Consider the following 22,713-nt stretch of genomic DNA (forward strand, 5'->3'; position numbering starts at 1 on the left):
TTTCCCACATTCAGACCAAAAGACTGTTGCTGTGATTGCTGTTTGACTGCATAGCAAGAGCAGAACTGCAAAATGTAGGAGTTGCTTGGCCATGCTACAGGTTGACAGCACTGTATGTCTGTTGGTCCAGAAACATTTCAGATTTGCAAAGTTGGACTGTAAACATGTCCCGCCCAAGCCTTTCCCACAAATCCAGCTTGAAATATTACTACATGAAGTGGTAGTTTACTTGAACTGTATTATTTATGCTTCCTCAATGAGTACCTTAATGTGGCAATAAATAAAACCAAAATGTTTTATTACCAGATATTTTACCAATCGATCTTCTTATGGACAAAGGCACTGGGCTTAAGGAAGAGGGAAGGACTGACCAATCTCTGAGCTGAAAGTACACAGTGCATATTAGAAATCAGAGTTGCTTTCAGAGAGTTTTGTACCCTGGCCCATCAGCATTCACTTTTAACCAACCCTTCTGTGCTGAACCCAGAATTCTCTCTCTGGTTTCCTTCTCTTCTTTCTTCACTGAAGTGAAGTCACCAGGGAGGAGTTTTGAGAGTCAAAATTAGCATATGGTGTAGAGCTTTGTCCTCCAGTAGCTTCAAACACTTTGGGTTATTAGTCTGTAGCTAAACACAGAAAGCCCTGAGGTCCAGTAAAGCAGACCATGCATTTGTGTTCAGGCAATACAATGTATTGGCCATTTGGCTTTATAAACATACCTTGTTTGGTGTCTAAGGAGGAGTGATGGTTTTCCATTTAGACTGTGGAGTCTACTGCTTAATAATAAATACACTCCTGACATTGTTAAATGATAGCCTGCTTCTAATAAACCCCATGCTGATCCCTGTGTTGGTTAGAGTGGGTAATTCATCTTCCTGGGCTGTTAAAACTTTAGCTGAGATTATAGAGACAACATGAATCAGACACGATCAGCATGTCCCCTGCTGGTTTGCTCATTTTCTCCCCATAACAAAATACTGGCTAGATTTCTCTTCATATCACAGATCTTGTTATTAGTTGATTTCATTATTAATCGCTCCTAAGGCTTGGGAGGCCTTTTTGAGGCACATCCATAAGGGATCCACATAGTCTACAGCAAAACACACCACCGTACTTTCATGCTCACACTTCTCCCAGGCTACTTGATATCAAGTTGTAATCCCTTTGTGTTACTGAGTAGAGCCCGCAGCCACACTCTGAATACACAAGAATGAACTGAGAGCTCCAATTTTTTCCTTGATTTGCTACCAGAAAGAAAGAGGGGGGGGAAAGAAAGGAAGAAAGAAAAAAATCTTATTATCCTCAAATCTAATTACAGCCTCAAAAGCTCCTGAGGATTTGGCTTCATGAGTGGTTCATAAAACCTTCCTTGTCATTATGCCCACTAACACCCTTTGGTCTCATGCACTGATAAGGGCGCTTGTTTGAGCAATTTTAAATTAGCTGATAATATGCCAACAACTGCAGGATGCAGCAGGCAGCCAGGTGTCCCAGAAAGAGCAGCCTCCAAGGGACAACTTGTGACTGAACAGACCGGGCACGGGGCTCCCAGGAGCAGGCATGTCACCAGGAAGGGAGGGTGCAGCACAACCGGGGGGGCACAGCAGACTGCCACTGATCCCCCGGCAGCCAGCACTGATGGAGCCTCCACAGCCCAGAGAGAGAGGGCTCCCCGGGGGCCAGCACAGCCCTGCACTCTTGAGCACACAGCACACACGACAGAGCAAGCAGAGTTCTTAACTCTCCGCTGCCTCACAGCTCAGGGGTGATCTTTTCACTCACAGACTGGACAGCACACAGTCCCTTCCTGCACACCCACGGCTGCTACCATCACTGTTTGTTACAAAATGCTGAAATCAGGTTAAGGACATGTTCTTTTTCTTTCTCCAGTCCACTAACATCTTACAAAATCCAGCTGAGGCACCACAAGTCCCTCCTTTCCCTTCTGGATGCTTGTGTTCTCAGGCACCTTTTGACAACTGCCATGAATATTGTGATACACGAACATGGCACCTTTCACCCCCACAGCTGCATATAGCCAAACCAACACAAGATGTGCCTTCTGCCATCTAAGGCAACGAGCCCAGCTGGGAACATCACCCTGTTCCCTGCAGAACAACCAGTGCTTACCCCAGGCCTGGTGAGCCATGGTCTTTTCCCCTGTAGTCTCACGGACAACCTGAGTTGGCATCTCTGGCTAAGGAATCCATCTGCTCCTGTTTAGGGAAACTTCTCAGTGCTCCTGAGCTAACCTGACACTTGTGCTGAGGGGAAACAGCAATGCAAGACCCATAAAACATAACCAGTCTTAGAACTGGAGCTGACAACCTTTTGTTTAGGGAAGGGAGGGGATGGCTCTAGCCCAGAGCTAAACTGCAAATCCACCTGGATCTTCAATACCCTAGTAGTTTACCAAGCCCTGATACCTCTTAGATACCCTACAAATTAGATGCTAGTATACTTCAGCGATACCTATTACAAAAGACAAGAGACTGGGAGAAGGGAGGGAGGAAAAAGTGGCGAGTTTGCTGTGTTTATTTTTTTTCCCCTCACTGCTCTTCCCTTTAAAGCATACTTTCTGTTTTGCTCTCTCTGTAGGTTGGCTGCCACACTACCTAAACAAACAGGCACCAACTGAGGACCAGACTGAACAGACAGCATCACACAGAGGAAGAGGGAAGATAGAAGACACTAAATCTATCCAGAAAGAAAAGAAAGCCACATAGGTGACCCTCCAGAGCCACCACTTACTGAGTAGCAGCACAAGCAGACCAGCTTCCGGATCAGCAGGAGCAGTTTAGCATCTTATTTACAAGGCCAGTCCCTCAAAGCAGATAAAGCTGCCTCACTTGCATTGGTTATATGCTCAGGGCTACACCACTGGGCCTCTCTAGTCTCCGTAATAGGACTGGGAAATACGATACACCTGTCCTGAATTAGAGGAGATAGGTTTATCTCACTTTAGAGCCAACTCACCGGTGGGTGGAGATCAGATCAGCTGTAAGAAATTCTTTTTATTGTGTGACTTGTTACTTGCAGTAGGGTGAAAACGTCTTCAAAGGTGATCTTGTGCACTCTGAGGGATATCTCCTTATCTCTAATGTAGTTTATACAAACCAAATTGGTTTTTGCTTCAAACAGCTTTCCGTAGAAGAAAATCAATTTCAAGATGCAATGACTGTGATCCTTCACGCTGAGGATCCACTGCAAACATACCAAATGTCTGGCACTGCACAGCTGCAGGGACAGGACAAGCAGTGCCTGTTACCAACACATGGGCTGTGTCCAAACCAAGGTCTCACGTGCAGGGCACTGAATAATCCATTACCACTTTAACAACAGTTCCATTAACAGAAGTCAAAGTATGTTGTGACCAGATAAGCAAATTTCTTTTAACCCCTACAGTGTTCTGGGGCAGCCATTTCAAGCACTGGATCAGTTATCAGTCAAAATAAACCCCCCCTGAAAGTAGGGTGCTGCTCTGAGATCCACCGAGGCTCTCTGCACCCGTGGGTGCAGGTGTTTCCATGCTCAAATCACTTGACTTGCCCTTGGTTACTCCCCAGCCTCACACCTCCACATCTTGTGAACCCACCCACCTTGCCCTCCATCAGCTCCACTGTCAGGCAGTGCTTCCCACCACTGCCAAACCTCCAGGAAACCTCCTTTTCACCCTGCCTTGTGCACAGCCTTCCGCAGATCAACTTCCCAAGGATTAGTAAGGTGACAGCAGCTTCAGGATGAGGATTAGAAGGGCCCTCTCCCAACACCACACGTTCTTCTGCTTCTGGTGAGATGATCGTTGCTGCACGTCCTTGTTGTCAGTGGCCTCAGGCAGCTGGAGTCCAGCAAAATTTGTGAAAGCCATCTAAATTGTGTGGGCTTAGGCCAAGAGGGTCAGAGCTAATGGCAGTAATACCCTTGGATCTGGTTGTGACTACATGCAGACTTTGGGCCTGACTCCACATTTAGAGAAAACAATCATCTCTGCTACACAACACAGGCTGGATCTCCATGGGGATGATCCAGGAATTGTCAACAGGACCAGAATTCATGAAAACTGCTCTAAGTGCTTCTAATACTGATTCTTCTGAAAACATTTCAAATGCCAGAGCACCATTACAGCACCAGGATGCCGATCTCTGTTGGAATAGGCTCACACAACTGCTCCAAAGCCGTGAGAAGGAGGCAGGGGTTTTATCTGTCTGCTGCAGAGACACAACCAGACACGTGGTTCATCAGGTGCCTCCACGGCCAGAGTGAGCTGGGACCACATCGTGCATGTTTAGCACCTGACACAAGCACAGCTGCTCTGAAGGACCACAGGAGCAGTGCAGAGGCTTGTGCTCCTTCAGAGAAGTGCGGATTGGGGCAACTTTGTTCAGGTGCTGTGTTATAAACCTGTCCCCATTGTGTAGCTCTAAGTCACTGGGACTCTTAAAAATAACCCTAAACACATTTCTACTGACTTGCACACTCCCAAACCTTTCACCCTGGGAACAGTCCTAATTTCACAGTATCATTCTTTTACTACATATATCAGGTTACATACAAGCTTTCAGTGCTCCTTCTCCTTTTTCATCTCCTTGGTTGGTTGGATGACTGCTTGGTTTTACAACTGAATTTACCCCTGTGCAGTAGCAATATCTGGTCTGGACACTTCTTTCCCATTAGTCATAGGAAAATGAGAGACATCACTCATTGTGATGGACAGTTGATAGACAATTACTACATGAGTGCTTATGCAAAACCCAGCCTTGAAACCCAGTCATGATTTCATTTGTACATCACATAGAACCAGTTCAGATTTCTTTAGTGCCCAGAGTATCAGAGAAAACAAAATAGCCCCCAGCACCACAAAAGGAGCGTCCTTACCTGTAAATTTATGTGCTGCTTTTTGTCAGCTCTGTGCTAAAATGCAGCTCTATTCAAAACTTAATTAGACTCAGTTGGAGAGGTAGTAGCTTGCAAGAGGTTTTTATTCTTACAGGGTTCTGAAGGCACTTCCAGTGAGAAACAGAACAGTGGACACTGAGAAAACATCCATACATCTGGAAAAATGCCACTGGATTTCAGCACGTAAGTCTCAACATAAGCTGGACACCCATACAAGGCTTCCTTTAACTCTCCAGCCATCTAAAGTAGCTGCACATTAAAACTGGTGCTGGACTGATCATTCAAAATTAATTTAGCCAGAACATTATTGAGCAGCAGAAGTTTCTTCTTCTGCTTGTGTGAAACCTGCTTGACTTTGCTTCCTTAAGCCGTTCTACAAACAATGTTAGCCCCCAGCTTTTCACTGAAGCTTTTAAGATCTGAAATGTGAGCAGTGCAGATCCTACTGAAGAGCTGTGATCAGAGCCTGAGCCACAAGGAACACCAGCTTGTTATACCACAGATCCTGGTTTGCTTAGGGCAGTGGGGTCGACCCTGTCTGCCAGCTCAGTCCCTACTCCCTCCCTCCCTCCCTCCCTGCCCAACAGGATTGCAGAAAGAATCCAAAAGGGCAAAGTGAGAAAAACCTGTGAATCAAGATAAAGACAGTCTAGTAAGTGAAGGAAAACGACCCAAGCTATCCCAAGCCACTCCTAGAAGCAGAAGGGATTAGCACTCAAGGCTGTGCTTGTCTTGAACCACCACAAGTTCTCCAGTCTTTATCCACCAGCCCCATTTTGCTGTTGCATCGCTGGATAATCAAAGATCTCTGAATTCAGTTTCCACCTCTGTACCACCAAATCACTACCTTGCCATGTTGTAACCTGAGGTTCTGTGCACTGATGATTTGTGTTGTTACCTTATGGCACTGCACTGGTACAGGGAGAAGATGGGCACGAGACACCTGGAAATCACGTAAGCAGCAACGTAAGGAGTGCAAGACTTCTCCAGCCAACCTAAACCAGATAGATTTGTTCTCATTGGAATATGGATCTCCTCCATGAGGGGAAATGGTTTTTTGATTTTTTTTATGGTGTTTTTTGGGGTTCTGGGGATTTTTTTTTTTTTTTGCTAGCCTTAGTTGGCTCTTTAAAAGCCAGTCGTAGTTCTAGCCTTGAGTTTCCTGCTCTGAATGTAATTTTCCCAAGACACAAGAAGTGACTTACCCAGAGTTCATAAAGGCTGTCATGAAGCTCAACAGTCAGGATTAGAATCATATTTTCTACTTTATCTGCCGTTCTTTCAAGTCAGTGTAAAATGTTACCAAATAGCATTACTACCAAATGGCACTGGGGCTTAGGAAGCATTGGCATGGGAGCCCATCTAGATCCCAATCAGTCACTCCTGTCCCTGTTCACAACATGATAATAATTTGTCCAGGCATTGAAAAAACACAAAGCAAAAAGGGTTCATCTGTTTTCAGTGTATTTTAATAAATGAAACAAACCTGAAGGTACGAGTTGGATTTCAGCAGCAGTTAACCTTTTCCCTGACACGATGTGAGGTCTCTCTGCAGGGGTGTTAAGCAGATTTGCTAAATGCCATGTTGGGGCTAACTCTGGAGACTGCCAGACCATCACCAGCTTTATATAAAGCTCCCCAGGAGTCACAGGCTGATACTCTCAGGCTTCTCTGAAAACACTGCTGATCCACAGGGATAATCTCATTTCCTGGACCATGAAATAAGCTGTAGCCTAAGGGTTACAGCTGATGGCTGTGTGAGACACCATCACCAGTTTGTTAAGTGCTGCTGTTCCCCAGGTCTGTGAGGTACTTGGTGGCTGCTGGGCCTGCAAGAGACTTAGCTGAACTTAGTTGCTGCTCTCTGGTAGGGGACACCATGCCTGATGTCCCTCTCTCCACTGCCTGCCTTCCATTGTCCCCAGACATGTTCACAGTGATCACTTAGCCCATGTTTTGGAACAGGAGGGGTTTGCTGTAGCATTTGTGTTTCCCAAAAGGCAAGAGAGCTGAAAAGCTGGTCAAACAACTCCTTCCTAGAACACATCCCTGCAGGTCCCATGGGTCCATGTGCCCAAGCACACACACATATGTAGTGAGGTAGCTGTTTCTGCTAAGGCAAAGAACAGTTTAGAGAGCTTTGGCTGTCAGCAGAACAGAGATTTGTTTTCAGCTTTGGTGGAAAACAGTAAAGCTAGATAGGTCTGAGGTCCTGCTCAGAGTGTACCTGCCAGGTGCTGAACTTCAAAACCCACGCCGAGTTGTCCAGCAATTTGAATTTTCACAATCAAATTGCCAGCTGCTGGGCAGTCCCAGGCTGTGGGCACAGTACAGGTGTGAACGTGTTAAGCTCCAAGCTCTTGGGAGCTGCTCTCCCTTGTAAACACTACACAGGGAATAACTACCCCTTGCCTGTCATCACCACTGTGAAAAGTAGATGTGATATTTCCCTGTTCAATTAAAAAGAAGCCCAAGGTCACTGCCCTCCTTTGTGAAATGGGTCCATTCCATTTTAAATGCTCCCCTTTGTTTCCTGCTCGGAGTGGTGGCATGGAAACAATGCCACCTCCCGCCACGAAATGACAGCTTGCTCCAGCCCTTTCATAACAGAAGCCCTTGAGGCTGGCACCAAGGGAGCTTGATGAGGTTGGTAATCACTGCAGCACATGAAAAGCATTTTGCACTGCGACCCTTTGTACATAAAGAGCTACACTGGTTCTGCTTCTAAAGCTGGAGAGATTTAAACATATGGCTTTCTCCCAGCACTGAGGGAGGAGAAACTGAGGCAGTAAAATCCTGAAAGCCAGCAATTTATTCAAGAAGGGATGCTGAGAGCACTTGAAGGCTTAAAGCTTATGGTATTTTACCTGCAGTCTGTGGCACAGGAAACAATGGATAGGATTCTCGCTAAATCCTAGCATTTTCAGAGACAGAAACTATGTTGGGTTTTTTTTTCAAGTCACATTGATAGTCCTGTGGAAGTTCTCTTTGAGAGTTGTTACCACAGGAGAGCTGTGTGCACAGCTTTTGGTGATGCCTGTTACCTGTGGCTGAAGGAACAGCTGCCCTGAAAGGCTGGAAAAGGACCTTCCAGTCTTCTATTCCTAACATCCCTCCTGAGGGCGTCTGTCCTAGTCTCCTTGGGCAGTCACCTCACTCCCACACAGTGACAGCACCTGACATGACCTCTGGGAAACGACTGATCTCCAAAAGCTGAATAAATCATTTCTGCCTGGTCTGCCTATGTTAAGTGACTTTGAGAGAGAGGTACATTGTGGCCCAGGCTTCCCTGCTCACAGGTGTGAATGGGGAATCCCAAACCTATTCTTCAGTACTTCACATCGTGGCCCACAAGGTAACTGGGAAGCAAACCCAGGTAATATCCCTTTTCCCTTCTCAGAGCAGTCTCTAATTTTAATTGTAAATTAAACCTTCAGTAGCAGCATTTTATGGGAGTCCCTTCATCTGTAGTTTGGAAATTGGGAGACAGAAATATGACACAATTACCTTCAATTACCAAAAATATTACTTTTATGGAAGAAAAGTGAAAATTTGATTTAGTCCAGATCTGAAGCAGAGCAGTGAGAGACAGTGAAATTTTAGGGGAGCTTTCAGTGACCCATGGCCTTCAGAGAGGAGAAATAATCATGTTCCTGCCTTTCCTCCCAGCTTGACAGAAGTTTATATCCTTTAATCTCACACAGTGAATCCTCTGTTTGCTTGGGCTTTGGAAATTCAACAAGGACTCTGTGCAGCTAGCACAGAGCAGGATTCCCCCATCACTCAGTGTTCTGATCCTGGCCACAGCTGTAAATGCTGCTCTGCCTCTGTACACACAACATGGATGTGGATCAGGTACCAATTCCAATGTGCAACACGGCTCCACCCATGCTGCTGGCAGAAGACAGAAACATCCACAGCAAAGTGCCAAGGTAATTCAGGGTCTTCCACTTGATCCCTGGCGATGCTTCTTAGCAGCCCTTGGCACATCCCACCTTGTGCACCCGCCTCAACCCCCAAGAGCCACTGGGATGCTTGTTTTGCTCAGCCCAAGTCTTCTTTAGGTATTAAAGGCCCTTCTACCTGCGTTTTCAGGGAGATCAATCAATGCTGAAGTTCTGTACAGCCCATTACAGGAGCCCCAGTATCCCTCTAAAAACATTTCAAGCTTGGTTCTCTGCCATCCCCTTCTCCTTGACCATCACCAGGCCAATACCAGCTGCATGTCTGGCAGTTAACATCTGCTGTTCCACCTGGAGTGCTGTGTCCCATTTTTATTTGAACGATTCTCCTTCTGTCCCACAGCACACAAGGACGCCCAGTGGTTTGGATTTGAGCCCCGTCCGGTGCATCTCAGCCGCGTGTGGCCACGTCCCGGTGCCCGTCCCCGCCGTGCACATCCTCCAGCAGGTCAAGACATCACCATGTCCCAGCGCTGGCTCATGGCTGTGCTCTCACAGGGGTTGATGACGAGCTCTTTAATGCTCTCGTTCGTGTCCCCGATGGTCTCGGTGTCCAAGCAGAAGCGTGAAGCTATGTGCTCAATGTGTGACCCAACTTTGCCCCAGCGCTGAGGAGACACACACAGCAGGAGAAAGAGGTGAACAAGCTTCCTCCCCACAATGCTTTTACTGTGCTGTTCCAGCATCAAGAGGACAGCTGTCACCAAGCCCTTGTGGCCTGATGCTGGCAAGTACAAGGTCCCCAAACCCACACCAAGCAGAGCACACGCTGAGCATTTTTCCCAACAGAAGCACACTCATTCAACTCAGCCTCTGCCTGGCTTCAGGAAAATAATATATTACTAACAGCTTTTTCCCCAGGTCACTGGTTCAAATGCCAGCTCAGTGATTAACTGCAGGGAAATGTTAGCATCTGCTGCCTTACTGGCAGCCCATGTGAACTAAATTGCCAGTTTGGGTTTGACTTCTGCATTGAAGTATCCAGATCACCACCCTCACTAATAGACATCCTTATCAACACACTCATTTAAGAGGCAAAGGGCTCAACAGGCCAGAATCCGTACTCCCAAAATGACTGTGCTTCCCAAATGAAGTCAGAGCACAGGCCATTTAATGTGCACTAACACTGTGATGAAAGAAAGGGAACTTCCAAGAAAATGGGGGATCAGTGAAGGGGCTCACCTGCTTGTTGTCACCTTCTTTACAAGGTGACAGCAGCACCTGGGAACCAGGGAAGAGGGTGTACACAGACAAACAGAGCTGCTGCTGGCGGACGTGGTGGTTGTATGTGTACGTCCATTCCTGCACAGAGGAAGAAAAAGAAAGGTGGTGAAAGATCAGTGTTGATTCTTGCTACTCTTTTACCTGGAAAACAAACACTTTGGCTTGGATCCTGCCCCTTACAAAATCAAGCACAAACCTCACTGACTTCAGGAGGCACCAGGAGAGGTCATTAGGATGTTTGAAGCCTCCCCAAAATTGAAGCTGTCATTGGGGGATTGCAGGTACCAAAGAAAATGTCTACAAAAGATGCTGGAAGAACATGTTTCATGAGACAAAAGATTTCACAGCCAGAACTGGGCTGTGGTTGGAGAACAAAAGGATGGGAAAAAAGCAGAAGAGAGGCAGGAATACTACTAACCAGACAATGTGCAATCCTCTTTTTTCAGGGAAGAGCAGCAGAGATGCTTTCCAGCTGGCAGTGGGAGAAGAGAGGTGATACCTAGCAAATGCCTGCAACTCCTGGGATTCTGTTCCCAAGTACCACAAAAATAAGGGGTAAAGCTCTGCTTTCTATCAAGGCAGTGGGACCAAATTTCAAAGGTTTGCTGTTCTGGTTTGCTATGACCATTGTTATTCCTGTTCCACTGGTCCACCTTGGAGGTTTTTTCTTTTGCTGCTTTTCATGTTCACCAGCTCTTTATCAGCTTCTCAGCTCCAGAAATAAACTTTGGAGGAGCATGATGCCTTAGGTTTTAACTTTTATATTTTTCAAGTTCTGTACTGCTTAGTGTGTAACTCTGAAGATTCGTGTGCCCTGTTAACTACTGCTCTCTCATGCTAGTTAGACAGAACAGCCTCTCTAGGTTTGCTCTTCAAGGACACCAGGCCCCAAAATGTGTAAACTAAAGCCTAGAGAAGGGGAGGGGCGGGGGGGGGGGGGGGGGGGGCAGAGCCTTTTGGCTGCCCAGAGTGTACCTTCCTCTGAAGGCCCTTCAAATAAATACCTACTTCTATCCTCTTATTTTTGTCTAGCCTCTGTTTTTAGGAGGACACCTCAAGGCATCAAGCAGAGACTCTTGTCCTGTGTGATGCTTACCAAACAACAGGCAATCTCTGGAATTACCATCTTTTTCACCACTGAATGTTTTTGGGAGAAAAAGAGGAGTAGCTGATAGTTTGATGAGGATTTCAAATGTGCTGGACAAAGCACAGTGGAAGTACAAACACACTGCTTAGCCCAGGAGTGTTTCACAGAAGTTTACTCCAGCTGAGCAGTTTCTATCCTTACCTGTGCTCTTATTACCCAAGAGCACCTCCTGAGAGGATCCCAGCCAAGGGATGTCTGCCTCCCTGTTACCCGTGTGTGTGCACAAGCAGACAAGAGCTGGTTTGGCTGATAGGAAACCACAAACCATGCTTTCACATAACCCTGGAGAGGGACTTCTGGAACAAGTGTTTTGCTTGTAACTTTGTGTGAGCATCAACTTTAAAATTAGAAAGAGTGGGACTGGAAGGGTTTTCTGAGGGCTCCCAGCCAGGGTACAAAGCAGGATCAACTCCTGCTGTGTGAATGGCTCTGAGCAGCAGCAGTGGGAGCAGATGGAAAGCAGGTTTCTGAGCCGTGGCAGGGCAGGTGAGCAGGGCTGGACGACCAACAGCAGGCTGGTTTCACTATCAGAGGGCAATAACCCTGCTGCAGACAGCAAGGCCAGGGAGCAAGAGGCTTCCCACAAGAGCACCCAGGAGCCACGGCTGATGCGTTGACAGGATAGAGGCTATGAAAACTCTGAACCTGCTGTGAAAGAAAAGGTGCAAAGAGAAAGCAGAACAGCTGAGAGCTCAGACATTGAGGAGTCAGAGCTCGGTGAGAAGTGAAGTGAGCAGCGGTGTTGGCAGCAGAGGGAAAGGCAGTGCTCAAACATACGGCTGCGAGGCTGGGGCTGGAAAAATGGGGCTCCTGGGAGACTTCAACCCTTTCTGAGTGCTGGAGGGGAATGTGAAGAATGGCTGCCCCACTCTCAGAGCTGGGATGCCTGCAGCTCCCCTGACTTTGAATGGTGGAGGTTTTGGGTTGCATTAGCATGAGTTATTAGAGCAGGGAAATGCTTCCAGTCCTTTGGTATTTGTCACCGTCAGCAGCTCTAACTCCTCTCCTCAACTTCAAAACAGACAGCTACAGGCATTTAACTCCTGGGAATATAAATCCCACTTTCATTAGCCACCTGGAAGGGAAAACACGCTCCTCCATGGCAGACCCAGCTCCACAAGGACTTCACACTGTGATCCTCATACTCTATGCTTCTTAGCCCACTATTCCCCACCAGCTCATGGAAATCAAACCTGGCTTTCTGAACAGCCTACCCACAGGCCTCTCAGCAAGAGCTGCCCAGGATCTGGGCACATAACAAGCATTCATTTTCAAAGCCAAATCCACACCCAAAGGGCCTTCTGGCAACTACTTTTCTTTGTCATATGGAGCAGGGTTTACCTGATCCTACAGTGAACACGTTCCAGACATCCCAACCATGCATGCTGTCAGCTGCTGTGTAAACTACCAGCCTGGGAAATCAGGTGCCAAATTAGTCCAGCATCTGTGAAGAACCAAACCCTACGGGGCAAGCTGCAACATCTGTTCTTGGCACCCACGCTGCTACAAGATGCTTTGAAAACCTGCTTTACATTTTTAACCAATTGTTCGTCATTTTAGTTCAGGACAGGGCTGAAGCTGTGCCCACAAGGCTCCTCAGCAGCAGCCAGTTAATCCTGTAACTTGTGTGTATGTTGAATTCTCCAACTAACTTGGGCCATGGGACTTTGTTTGTTTGTTTTGACATCTTAACCTTCTTCCTTCACTGAAGTTATCTCATGGAAGACTGCTCCTCCCACAGGTTCTCCATGGTTTTTTTCCAGACCAGGCTATGTTCAAGCCTCCACAATATTCACCTCCTCTCCAGGCAGGACCATCCTCTCACCCAGCAGTGGACCATGGGATAGGAAGGATGGCAGTAACCATTTTCCCTAAGCTGTTTTTCACCACAAGAAGTGAGGGCTCCAGAGCTAGATGTGTGTGTCAGTTCCACAGCTGACACTGGATCCCACCCTCCTGCCCCCAGGCTGTCCTTCCACTGTCTTTATCTCAGCTGACAGATTTTCACACAGCTCATCTATCTCGGCAGAATGGCTTTTTACGGAAGCCAGTCCTGTTGAAAATATTTTATCCAGCTCTAATCATGTCTTCTTCCCTTTCAGCCCTAGATGAAAGCCAAATAAAATTATTCAGAAAATGAAGAAATCTGGGGGGGGAGGAGAGGGAGGTCAGTTGAACACCACAGAATCCATGAAGGGATTTGAGTTAAAATACACACCCATGGCCAGGCAAATTTTTATCTTACCCCTTCTCTTCCCTTATTTGTATGAGTTGGGGTATGAGTTTCTTCTTTTCTTTTTTTTTTCCCCATGAGAACTACTTTATCTCCTAGTCCCTGGCACTGACATGGCCAGCACAGCACTAACAGCAGCAGAGCTTTGCATCATGGAGGTTGTGGTGGATGAGGCAGCCCATGGTACTCCTAAGGAGCCCCGCAAGGAGCTAGCATGGCTTCAGGGCTGCAGACTGGCCTGAGGAGACACCATCAGGCTTTAGAGCTGACCCCAGAACCAAAGAAAAACAGATACATGAGGTAAAGATCAAGATTTCCTGCCTTTTCGAAGACAAAGAAGGAGTGGTGGTGGAGCCAGGAGGAAGAGGGTGGACTTGGAGAAGAGAGCTACCAGCTGCACAGCACAACCAGCAACCCCCTTCCCCCAAAGCCTCAGGTAACACTAACCCCCTCGTCTGAGGCTGGTGACTGCTTCTCAAGGCTTCAGCATCATCTGAGCCGGCACCTGTCACTGTTGCTCAGCATTATTGTGAATTGAGGAAATTATTTTCAAAAGTGACCTTTGGCTTGGCACAGCCTGGCTGGCAGATGGAGGAAGGAGCCCCTCAGCCCGGGAAGGAGCAGTCCCACGGGAGCCCAGCGTTCCGTGACAGCGAGGCCTCTGCTGCCGAGCGAGAGGTCAGCCGTACCCTAAAGCTGAGGTAGCAGCTGGAGAAAAGTGTTTCTGAAGAAGGTGCAACGATCTAATTATCCAATTATCTTCTTAAAATCACAGGGAAGGACTTCCCAAGGCACCTGAGGACACCGAAGTGCTGCCCTCACCAAAGACCCTGGGATACAACTGGCACTTCCACACATCTCAGGAGAGGGAAAGCAGAGTACATGAGGTGCCCAGGACCACCTGGGTGCAGAGATAACACTGCTGCCCCTCTGCTCTGCTCGCTCAGCCTGGCTCCCACAGCTGCAGCCAGCCTACAGCCGAGGCAGGTCATGCCCACGGAGGAGAAGAGCGAAGGCTTTTGAGGGGAAGAAGGTCAGAAGAGAATGTTTATGGCTGAGATGTCTCAGGAGGGACTTGGGTTTGGATAGATGCTAAATGCTCTCCAAAAAAAGTGCATATCTAGTCAGCATACAGAAGACCTCAAGCCAACTGGGATGAGCATCAAAGCCATACCAGGCAGATTATCACACTGTATTTCCTTCACAAGAACAGTCAAGGACATGCCATTCAAATGCAGTGGCAGCCACTGAGCTGCAAACCCCAGATATTTTGGGGTGCAGGCCCAGGAAACGGATGCTGCAGCCTTTCCCCTTTTTCCTTGCCTGTCTGAAAGATGCCTGAGCTTTACATTCCTCTTGCAGCAACTGCTTACATGTGTGTTATATCCAGGTAAAAGCATCTTCAAATTTTTTATCTGAAGTATGTCAGATTTCCTGAAGCTGCTAATGACTTAAATAAATCCCAGAGTCAGATGCCTTTTCCGAACTCTATGAACTAATATCAACTGACACTTGGTTTCAAAAAAAACCTCAACTACTCACATCTTCATTAGATAGATGAGGACAAAATTATGATCAATTATTTTCCCTCAGATGCATTTCTCTCATGAAAAACTAAATCAATCTGTTCATTTAGCAAATGAGACTCAACAAGGCATAGAGCGCCGAGGTTCCAGTGGGCAGGAGCACAGGCAGAGCCTGCTCTGCCCTGGGGATGGGCACTGCAGAAACGTCTCTGCCAGTCACTAACTCAGCAGCCCCCTGTGAGCCACCCCGGGGTCCTCAACCACCTCAAGATCCCTCTGAGAGACATCTCAGGGGACAGAGCCCACCCTGCCCACTGCCAGACCTGGAGAGGAAAGGGCCAAGTGGACCCCTGGGATGCAAAGACAGAGCTCTCCTACACAAAGATGAGGGGTCTTCTTGTGCCTCAGTGCCCCTTTCAGTACTTCAGGACCAACACCAGACACCACCAGGGAGGTTTTTTGAGATCTCCTAAGGGTGTAAATCTGATTTCATCGCAGAGCACCTGTCTCAATTTACCCAAACTATGGATGTAGCCAGAGGTCTCACAACACCCTTCCCCTACACTACAGGTACAAAAACCTAAAATAAAGAGCAATTGATTGCCATCTGACAGCTCCTGTGCCTCTCTCCTTAAACCACAGTAGCTCAGATCTTCCCACACCCAGTCCCAAGATTTCATGGATGTAATGTTGGTAAAGGGCTGCAGCAGCCCAGCAGGGAGACAGCTACAGAAAGGCAATCAAAGCAACCAAATTACTGCTACTATAATAGTGATAATAAGAAATTTGGACAGCCAGGATATTTCCACGGTACTTACTGAATACCAGGAAAGCAGAGCTTTGATTTAGCTAAGCCTATTTTTCAAATAATGAAGCTTAGGGTAAACAAGACGTGACTGCAGTATGTTAAAAGTGAAGATTATTGCTCTATTCTGGTATATCAAATGCAAAACCAAGTAGCATTCAAGACTGCTGCATAATCAATTCTACACAGCCTGGTGGTTCTAACACCCATGTCATCCACAAGTTCAGGTGGTCTTGTAGCAACTGAGTCATTAAAATATAAGTTTCTATTCACAATTGAAGTTTAAATACCCTGCTTTAATCTGAACTATTCTTCATGGGTACAAGTAACAGAGAACTAGCCTAAAAACAGAGAAAGATAAAAAGGGAAGGCTTTTCTCTATTCTTGCTGTGTACTGAGTGCAGCCATTCTGCAATCTGTTTGTAGTGCATTTTTCTGTTCCCTTGCAGAGTTAGTGCTGGACGTGCACAAGAAATGGAGTTGCCATCCAGTGGGAAGTGTTGACCTATCGCAAACTGCTGCAGAATCAGAACGGGAAGATGAAAAGTTTGTGGCGTGAAAAATTCCAAAAATTTACTGCACAGAAATGTCAAAACAAAATGTGTTTGGTGGGAATGAAACAATCCAATTTGTTGGCATGACATTTCTCATTTTAAAATACCACATCAAACTGGTATTTCAGAAAGACCAATACCATTTCATTTTGAAACACTAACTTGCAGCAGCATTTTTCATTCTGATTTTCCCAGGTCTTTTTTTAAAAACAGCCAATTCGTTGGAAGTTGCTATTGTCGCTAGAACACTTTTCCTTTCTTCTGCAGAGCTAGCCCTGAAAAACATGATGACCTGCTCTCATCAGCTTGCTGTTTGTGTGAAAAGTCCACGTAGCAGAAGAAAGAAAAACAATTCTGGAAGCTGAAAACCAGTGAAACCCTACCAAGTGTTACCATGTGGCACTTGCAATTACATTAACTACATTTTCTGAACTGACTAATAATCAAGTAGTCATTGTTGATTTTGCCATGCTGTGAAACAGATATTAATTTCCTGCCTAGAGACAGACATGCAACTGCATTTGGAAAGAGATGCACATAATGACATGCTTTGTTTGCACACACAAGTCAGGGACATTTTAAGCAGTCTCCCCAGGCTGGGCCTTTCATATGCACAGCTACCTGGTTTGAATATGCACCATGAGGGTTAAGGATGTACAAGTGGAAGCAAGCACACCACACCATTTCCCACTGAATTAATTCATGGCAACCATGGAGAAGCAAGGGATTATTATCCTCCCTGTTTTATAGATGGAAACACAGAACTTACTGACATGCCCAAAATCACAAAGGGAGCCTGAAGCAAAGGTGGGTTTTTCTGAAGCTGTCTTGGTCCAGAAACTCTGCTGCAAGGCACATGTTCTTGCTCTTGGCTCTAACATCTCCTAGGCTGTGCTTTTGAGAACATCAACTCATACAGCGCTTTCTCGTCTCAATGAGACTGAAAAACCCGAGATCATCCTCATTGAATTCTTGCTAGTTTAATGCAATCCAATACTGAGAGAATGCAGACTATGAAGTTACAAATGCCACTGCAACTCAGTGTATTTTGAAGGAAAAAAGGCTAGGAGATGAGAGGAGGTTGTAATTCTCTTTGCCTTTGATCTGTGCAGATGAGCAGCATGTGGCGTTCCTGGGCAGCGGGAAGTGCTCAGCACAGACTCGCATGGAGCAGGACACGCTGTCCCATGGCTCCTGCACCAGTCCCTGCTGCTGCCCAGGGCCTCCACCAAGGTCAGGTGGAGTTGCCAGGGTTTAACTACATGCTAACTAAGGGAAGACACTGGCAGAATGGGTAAATCCTCAAACGGAGCTTTAGCAACCTTAAGAAATCATCTTGAAGCTGCCCCCATGGCTTCTTCCCATCCAGCATCACAGGGATACACATCTTACCTGTGCCTTTGGTACAGTGCCCTTGCTGCTGTTGCAAGGATTTAAGCTCAGGATGGGGAGTTCTTGGTCTTCAGACTTGTGTGACTCCAGGCAGCTCTGCCTTTGCCTGATTATCCCAGTCTGATAGAGCGATTCCTCGGGAATCCTGTGGGAAGAGTGTGAAAACAACATCCGTACTGCCCCGTACGCAGGGAGGCTCAGTGGGGTGAGGTTGCATCATTTCACCTCCAGAAAATGAGGGGTGGCAAGATCTACTACAATACTGAAGCACTGAGAGCAGCACACAGACTGGGACGCTGCAGAAGCAGCACTCAGAGATGGATGGCTGACCTTTATAAGAGGAAAAAATAAATAACTGCACAAGGCAAACAGAGGAGCCAGGAGTAGGCTGTGAGCAGGCTGAAGGTCAGCCTTCAGCTTACAGGAGAAGGGAACTTTATAACAAACTGTCACAGAGCCCTGGTACCGCCTGTGAATGCTGCTGTGCAATGCCACCCATGGCAAAAAAGCAAGAACATGGCTATAAATCATCGTTTTCACACAGTGATTCTGCACTCAGCTATTGCACCAGCAGGTCCATGGAGGCATCTCTAGAACTTTAGCATCCTTTCTGAGGATGGCTCCTGATAGGCACCAGGGGAATGAATGCAATGGTTTCTGGAGTAAATTGGTAACTAAAAGATATCTGTGCAAAAGCAACAATGTTTAGCAAAGCATTGGGCTAGAAGCAAGGCAGAGCCATCTGAATACAAATCATAAAATCCTAGAGTGAATGGTTTCACAACAGAGAAGCCCTGAGTGCCACAGAACAGTGTGAAAGGACTGGAAATTAGGTGCTTGTTTAGGAAGCAAGAGTCATTAAGTACCAAAACACCCCAGCAGAGGCTATGGTGGATTTTCTGCCCTGGGATACTTCTGTGAGGAAATCTCTCTTATTTCCCTATACAGCCTGTTCCACAGCATAGGCAGAAGGATACCTAATGAATCCCCGAGAGCAAATGGGAGTAACTGGTGCTTTGTCCCTCACCAGCCCTGCAGCAAAGAGCTTAGAGGAAGCAGGTATCACAGAATATCCGGAGTTGGAATGGACTCCCAAGGATCTCCAAAGCCCTGCAGTATGTCACACTGTGAGCAAGCTGTGTTTAAAGCCAGCACAAAATTCACTCTGCCCTTCTGTGAGGCCTGAGGGAGGGGGTGCCTATGTCTCTGGGGCAGAGGAAAGCTCTGTGGGGCAGGAGGGAGGGATGGAGCATCCCACTGGCCTGCTGGAGGCAGGTGGAGATCGCACATCCATACCGAAGTTCGGGATAAACGTTTTCCAGGTACCACTTGAAGCTGTGGCATTTCAACTTCTTCCGCAGTTCCACTCTGCTCTGGACACTGTGGGAAGAAAGTATCACAGAGATACAATGGAAATGATGAAGGTGAGACCCAACACACCAAAAAGGGAGGCTGAGAGAAACTCAACAGAAATGCATAGCCAGCAAACATAAGAGCATCAGCAGCTCTGGTTTCTCTCTGCGTGAGCTTGAGCGATTGTTTGGATCTCTGTCTCTTTGGAGGTCTCACTTGGTAACATAGCATGATGACATACTGTCATTTTAACAAGGAGTCTGGAGCTGAAAAGGTTCATGGAAGAGCAGTCATTTAAAGATGATTAGCAAAAAATGTATGCTAGTATATGCAATGACCCTTACCTGAATATATTAACGTACCAGGAAATTAATATATGCTACTTGCTATTCTAAGTTACTCTTGGTTTACAGGATTATAGGAGGCCTTGATTTGCAAGAGCACCTAAACATGCTTGTAAGCCAGCAGAATTTAATCACACAGTGAAATACTTTTCTCTTTCATGAATCAGGACAAAATTTCTACTGAGGGATTATGTACAGTGACATTTTAGAAACTCCAGCTCCTCCCTGGGCCAACCTCTACCCTTGAAGCTGTTATGAGCTGGCTTTTATGGAGTAGTCAGAAGCCTCCAGTACCTCCTTTTCACATAGGTCAACTTCTCCATACCCTCCTACACTAAGCAGGACAGAGCTGTTCATTCTGTGCTGATGGATGGGAGGAGGATATATTCATTCACTAAAAACAGGGGAGTCACCAGGACTTCAACTTATTTATCCTGGAGATTGAAGAGTGGTCACAAGGAATTTGGGTCTGGATTCGGAACCCCCTGGAGTCTGAAGGAAAGAGGCAAAGAGGAGCATGTGAAAATGAGAAATACAACACAGATATTTACAGTTTTCCTGACAGGGAGGCATTTCTGGTTATTCACAGAAGGAATGGCAAACTCGCTGCACACAAAGCACTCGCTGCTTTCCAATAAAGCATCAGCAGGTCAAAAATCTGATGATTTTCCTGTCTGCCAGCTGCCACCAACACTTCTGGACTCTCTCTGCCAAACTCCGCCCTGGGATAAGTAGTTGTATGTAGTGCCAAGGGCAGGACACAGGCAGAGGGGGTTTTCCCCCACCTGGATTTGGTTTATTCACTGCAATAAACCAGCACAGCATTTAAACTGGCTGTTTATCCACCTCACTGCTGTAGCACGTGCCTGCCATTAGCATTTAATTGTTACTACAGAAACAATGCAGGCGGGTTTCCACAGCAGGGGATGTCACCGTGAGCACCCAGTGCAGCAGGCAGGGCACAGGCAGGGCACAGGCAGCAGAGGAAGAACCCTTACTTTCCAAAAGGCCTGCCCTGGGCTGCGGGCCGGGCAGCGTAGTAGTACTGCTTGAACTCATCCATCCACACCTCCGCCGTGCGCTTGGTGTTCCTGAGGGAGGCAACGGAACGCGCGTGAAACCCAGGGGGCCTGCGAGGTGACACCTCCCAAAACGCACCAACTGGTCCATCCTGCCCTCCTCCCCCCCCTCGGCTCGCTCTTCACCCAAGCCCCCTTTGAGCCAGCCCATCCCTCACTACTAGAGAAGGTAGTGCTTTGTTGCCAGTACCCAGGGACCAAACACATCCGGCCAAATAAAGTTCGGGTGAAGAATTCACCCTTTCAAACTCAGCTGGATGCTTTGCATCCACCAGACTCAGAACTGCATGTTCTCTTAAGCATCATCTCCAAGGCAGGAGTGCCTGGGGTTTTATTTAGTGGCTGGGATGGAGCTCTGGAAAGTGTGCCAAAGATTTGTAAATATTTCCTTTGTTTCAATCCAGAAGCTGCTTCTCCTCTCAATCTATACACTATGACATTAAGGCTGGCAGATACCCTAAGCTTAATAACACCCCAGCTCCTGATGCCTACAGGTACATTTCTCCAGACTGCTTTTCAGTTCCTTGCTGATTAATGGGCTTCTTCCTCTCTCTCTAGGGCAGTAGTCTAAGTGCTCTTGCTCAAGAGATGACTAAATCAGTGTCTACATCTGTACCTAACCTTCCCCAAAGTGTAGGGCTCCTTTGTTTGGCTTCCTGATCTCATTTGAGTTTACAAGAAACACGGGGAAAAACGCCAAGGCTCACACCCAGGCATGACACAGACGTCCCCTAAGTCCCCAGAGGCCGGTTCCTGACAAGGAATCAGAACAGCTGTACCCGTTCGAGCTCCCCTTGCTCCTCCTGCAGGTGATGCAATGCAGGCACCACCTTTTCACTCAGGTTCGCAGTGACTGACAGTGGAGATCTTGCCACATCCCAGACCCCTCTGAAGTAGTCTGGCTTCACTACTGAAAGCAAGAGCCCTCCTAGTGATTCTCAAATTTGTGCTCTGCTCCTTGATGCCAGCAATGCCCTGTGCCCATCACTGCCATCCCCTTCCTGCTCCACACACTGTGTGGCTGGAAATCACACATTAGGTGTTAGTGAGAGGTGTAATTTGCACTCCCCCTGTTCCTTGTCTCAAGGCTGAGGAAGCTGCAGAGAGCCTGGGCCAGCAGTAACTCTGGATCTTCACAAATGCTGCAGGCTCTTTCTAACAGTGGGAAGCCCACACTAAAAGGCAAGCCTGGTGTGCAAGCACTCACAGCTGCAGGCTAGCTCAGAAACAACCCTGCATTTACTCTAAGTGCCCCCAGTGCTTTTCTCTGTCATTCATTTAAGCAACAGCGTTCAGCCTCAAACTCTAAAAATGGAGGATATCCTTCCTGACCTCACTGGCTGCTCTCATCATCTTTCCCATGCCTATTCCCACTTCTGGATTTCCTCCTTCTTTGCCTGATGGTTCCTGGATCTTAACCCATTTCAGGCAGCCCTTCAGAACCTGATTCAGTCTATGTTCCTGCGTGTGAGGAGAGGTCCCCCTCAGCTGGCATGCCCTGGCAGTTCCTTTGGTGTCCATGCCAGTCAGGTGCAGCCCACTGCTGCCTCTGCTCAGGAAAGAGCACCAGCCTGGAGACAGAGCCACCCACTCCAGCAAGCTGTGTGGCTCCACTCCCAGAGAAGCACTGGGAACCAAATTTTCTGGTTCAGCTGAGCCACACTGAGCCCTCAGCCAAGGTCACTGGCTACTGACAGACGTTGCTGGCAGCCTGATTTCAGGTCATTATAAATGTGTTCTGACGACCTGAAGGTCTAAACCATTTTATGTCCCGGTAGCCAGCGCTCAGGGATGTGCTGGGGCCCTCCCTCCGTTTCTGTGCTGATGAAAGTTACCATATAAATGTCCTATTTCTGTCACATTCTCGATGCTGGAGAAATCCTATGGGACAGTTGTATTGACTTACGTTTTCTTCAGCTCAAGAAATTCCTGCCCAAGGATATTTCAAAGTTGTCCAAACAAACTTTCCTGCTTGTCTTCTCTGCTCCCCCACTCCCTACAAGGCCGTTTCACGAAAAAACAAAGCAAGTACAAACCACTTACTTAATGTATGTATTGGCATTTCCCTCTGGAAAGACGTACGGATGTTTCTTCCGGAAGACATGCCCAACACGGCTGCAGGGGATGATTTCCAGGCTCCCTCCACACATCCACACCCGGAAAGAGATTTCTGTAAGAGAAGCAGCTTCAGCACTTTG

The 22,713-nt window shown here is 47.2% G+C and overlaps 1 protein-coding gene across 1 annotated transcript in view; it reads right to left on the bottom strand.

Annotated features, from left to right (window-relative positions):
• Window positions 1–4,961: 4,961 nt before the first annotated feature.
• The window catches only part of GALNT14 (polypeptide N-acetylgalactosaminyltransferase 14), a 93,588-nt gene continuing 75,836 nt past the window's right edge, over window positions 4,962–22,713 (bottom strand). The window contains exons 12-17 of the mRNA XM_017729610.1: window positions 22,559–22,685; window positions 20,435–20,527; window positions 19,036–19,119; window positions 17,740–17,884; window positions 10,041–10,160; window positions 4,962–9,466 (exon numbers count right to left, since the gene is read on the bottom strand). Of these exons, the coding sequence (XP_017585099.1) occupies window positions 9,308–9,466; window positions 10,041–10,160; window positions 17,740–17,884; window positions 19,036–19,119; window positions 20,435–20,527; window positions 22,559–22,685 (728 nt within the window). The 3' untranslated portion in view covers window positions 4,962–9,307. The remainder of the gene's footprint in view (window positions 9,467–10,040; window positions 10,161–17,739; window positions 17,885–19,035; window positions 19,120–20,434; window positions 20,528–22,558; window positions 22,686–22,713) is intronic.

The sequence above is a fragment of the Corvus brachyrhynchos genome, unplaced genomic scaffold (genome assembly GCF_000691975.1).
Source record: "Corvus brachyrhynchos isolate BGI_N302 unplaced genomic scaffold, ASM69197v1 scaffold101, whole genome shotgun sequence".
In the NCBI taxonomy this organism is placed as follows: Eukaryota; Metazoa; Chordata; class Aves; order Passeriformes; family Corvidae; genus Corvus; species Corvus brachyrhynchos.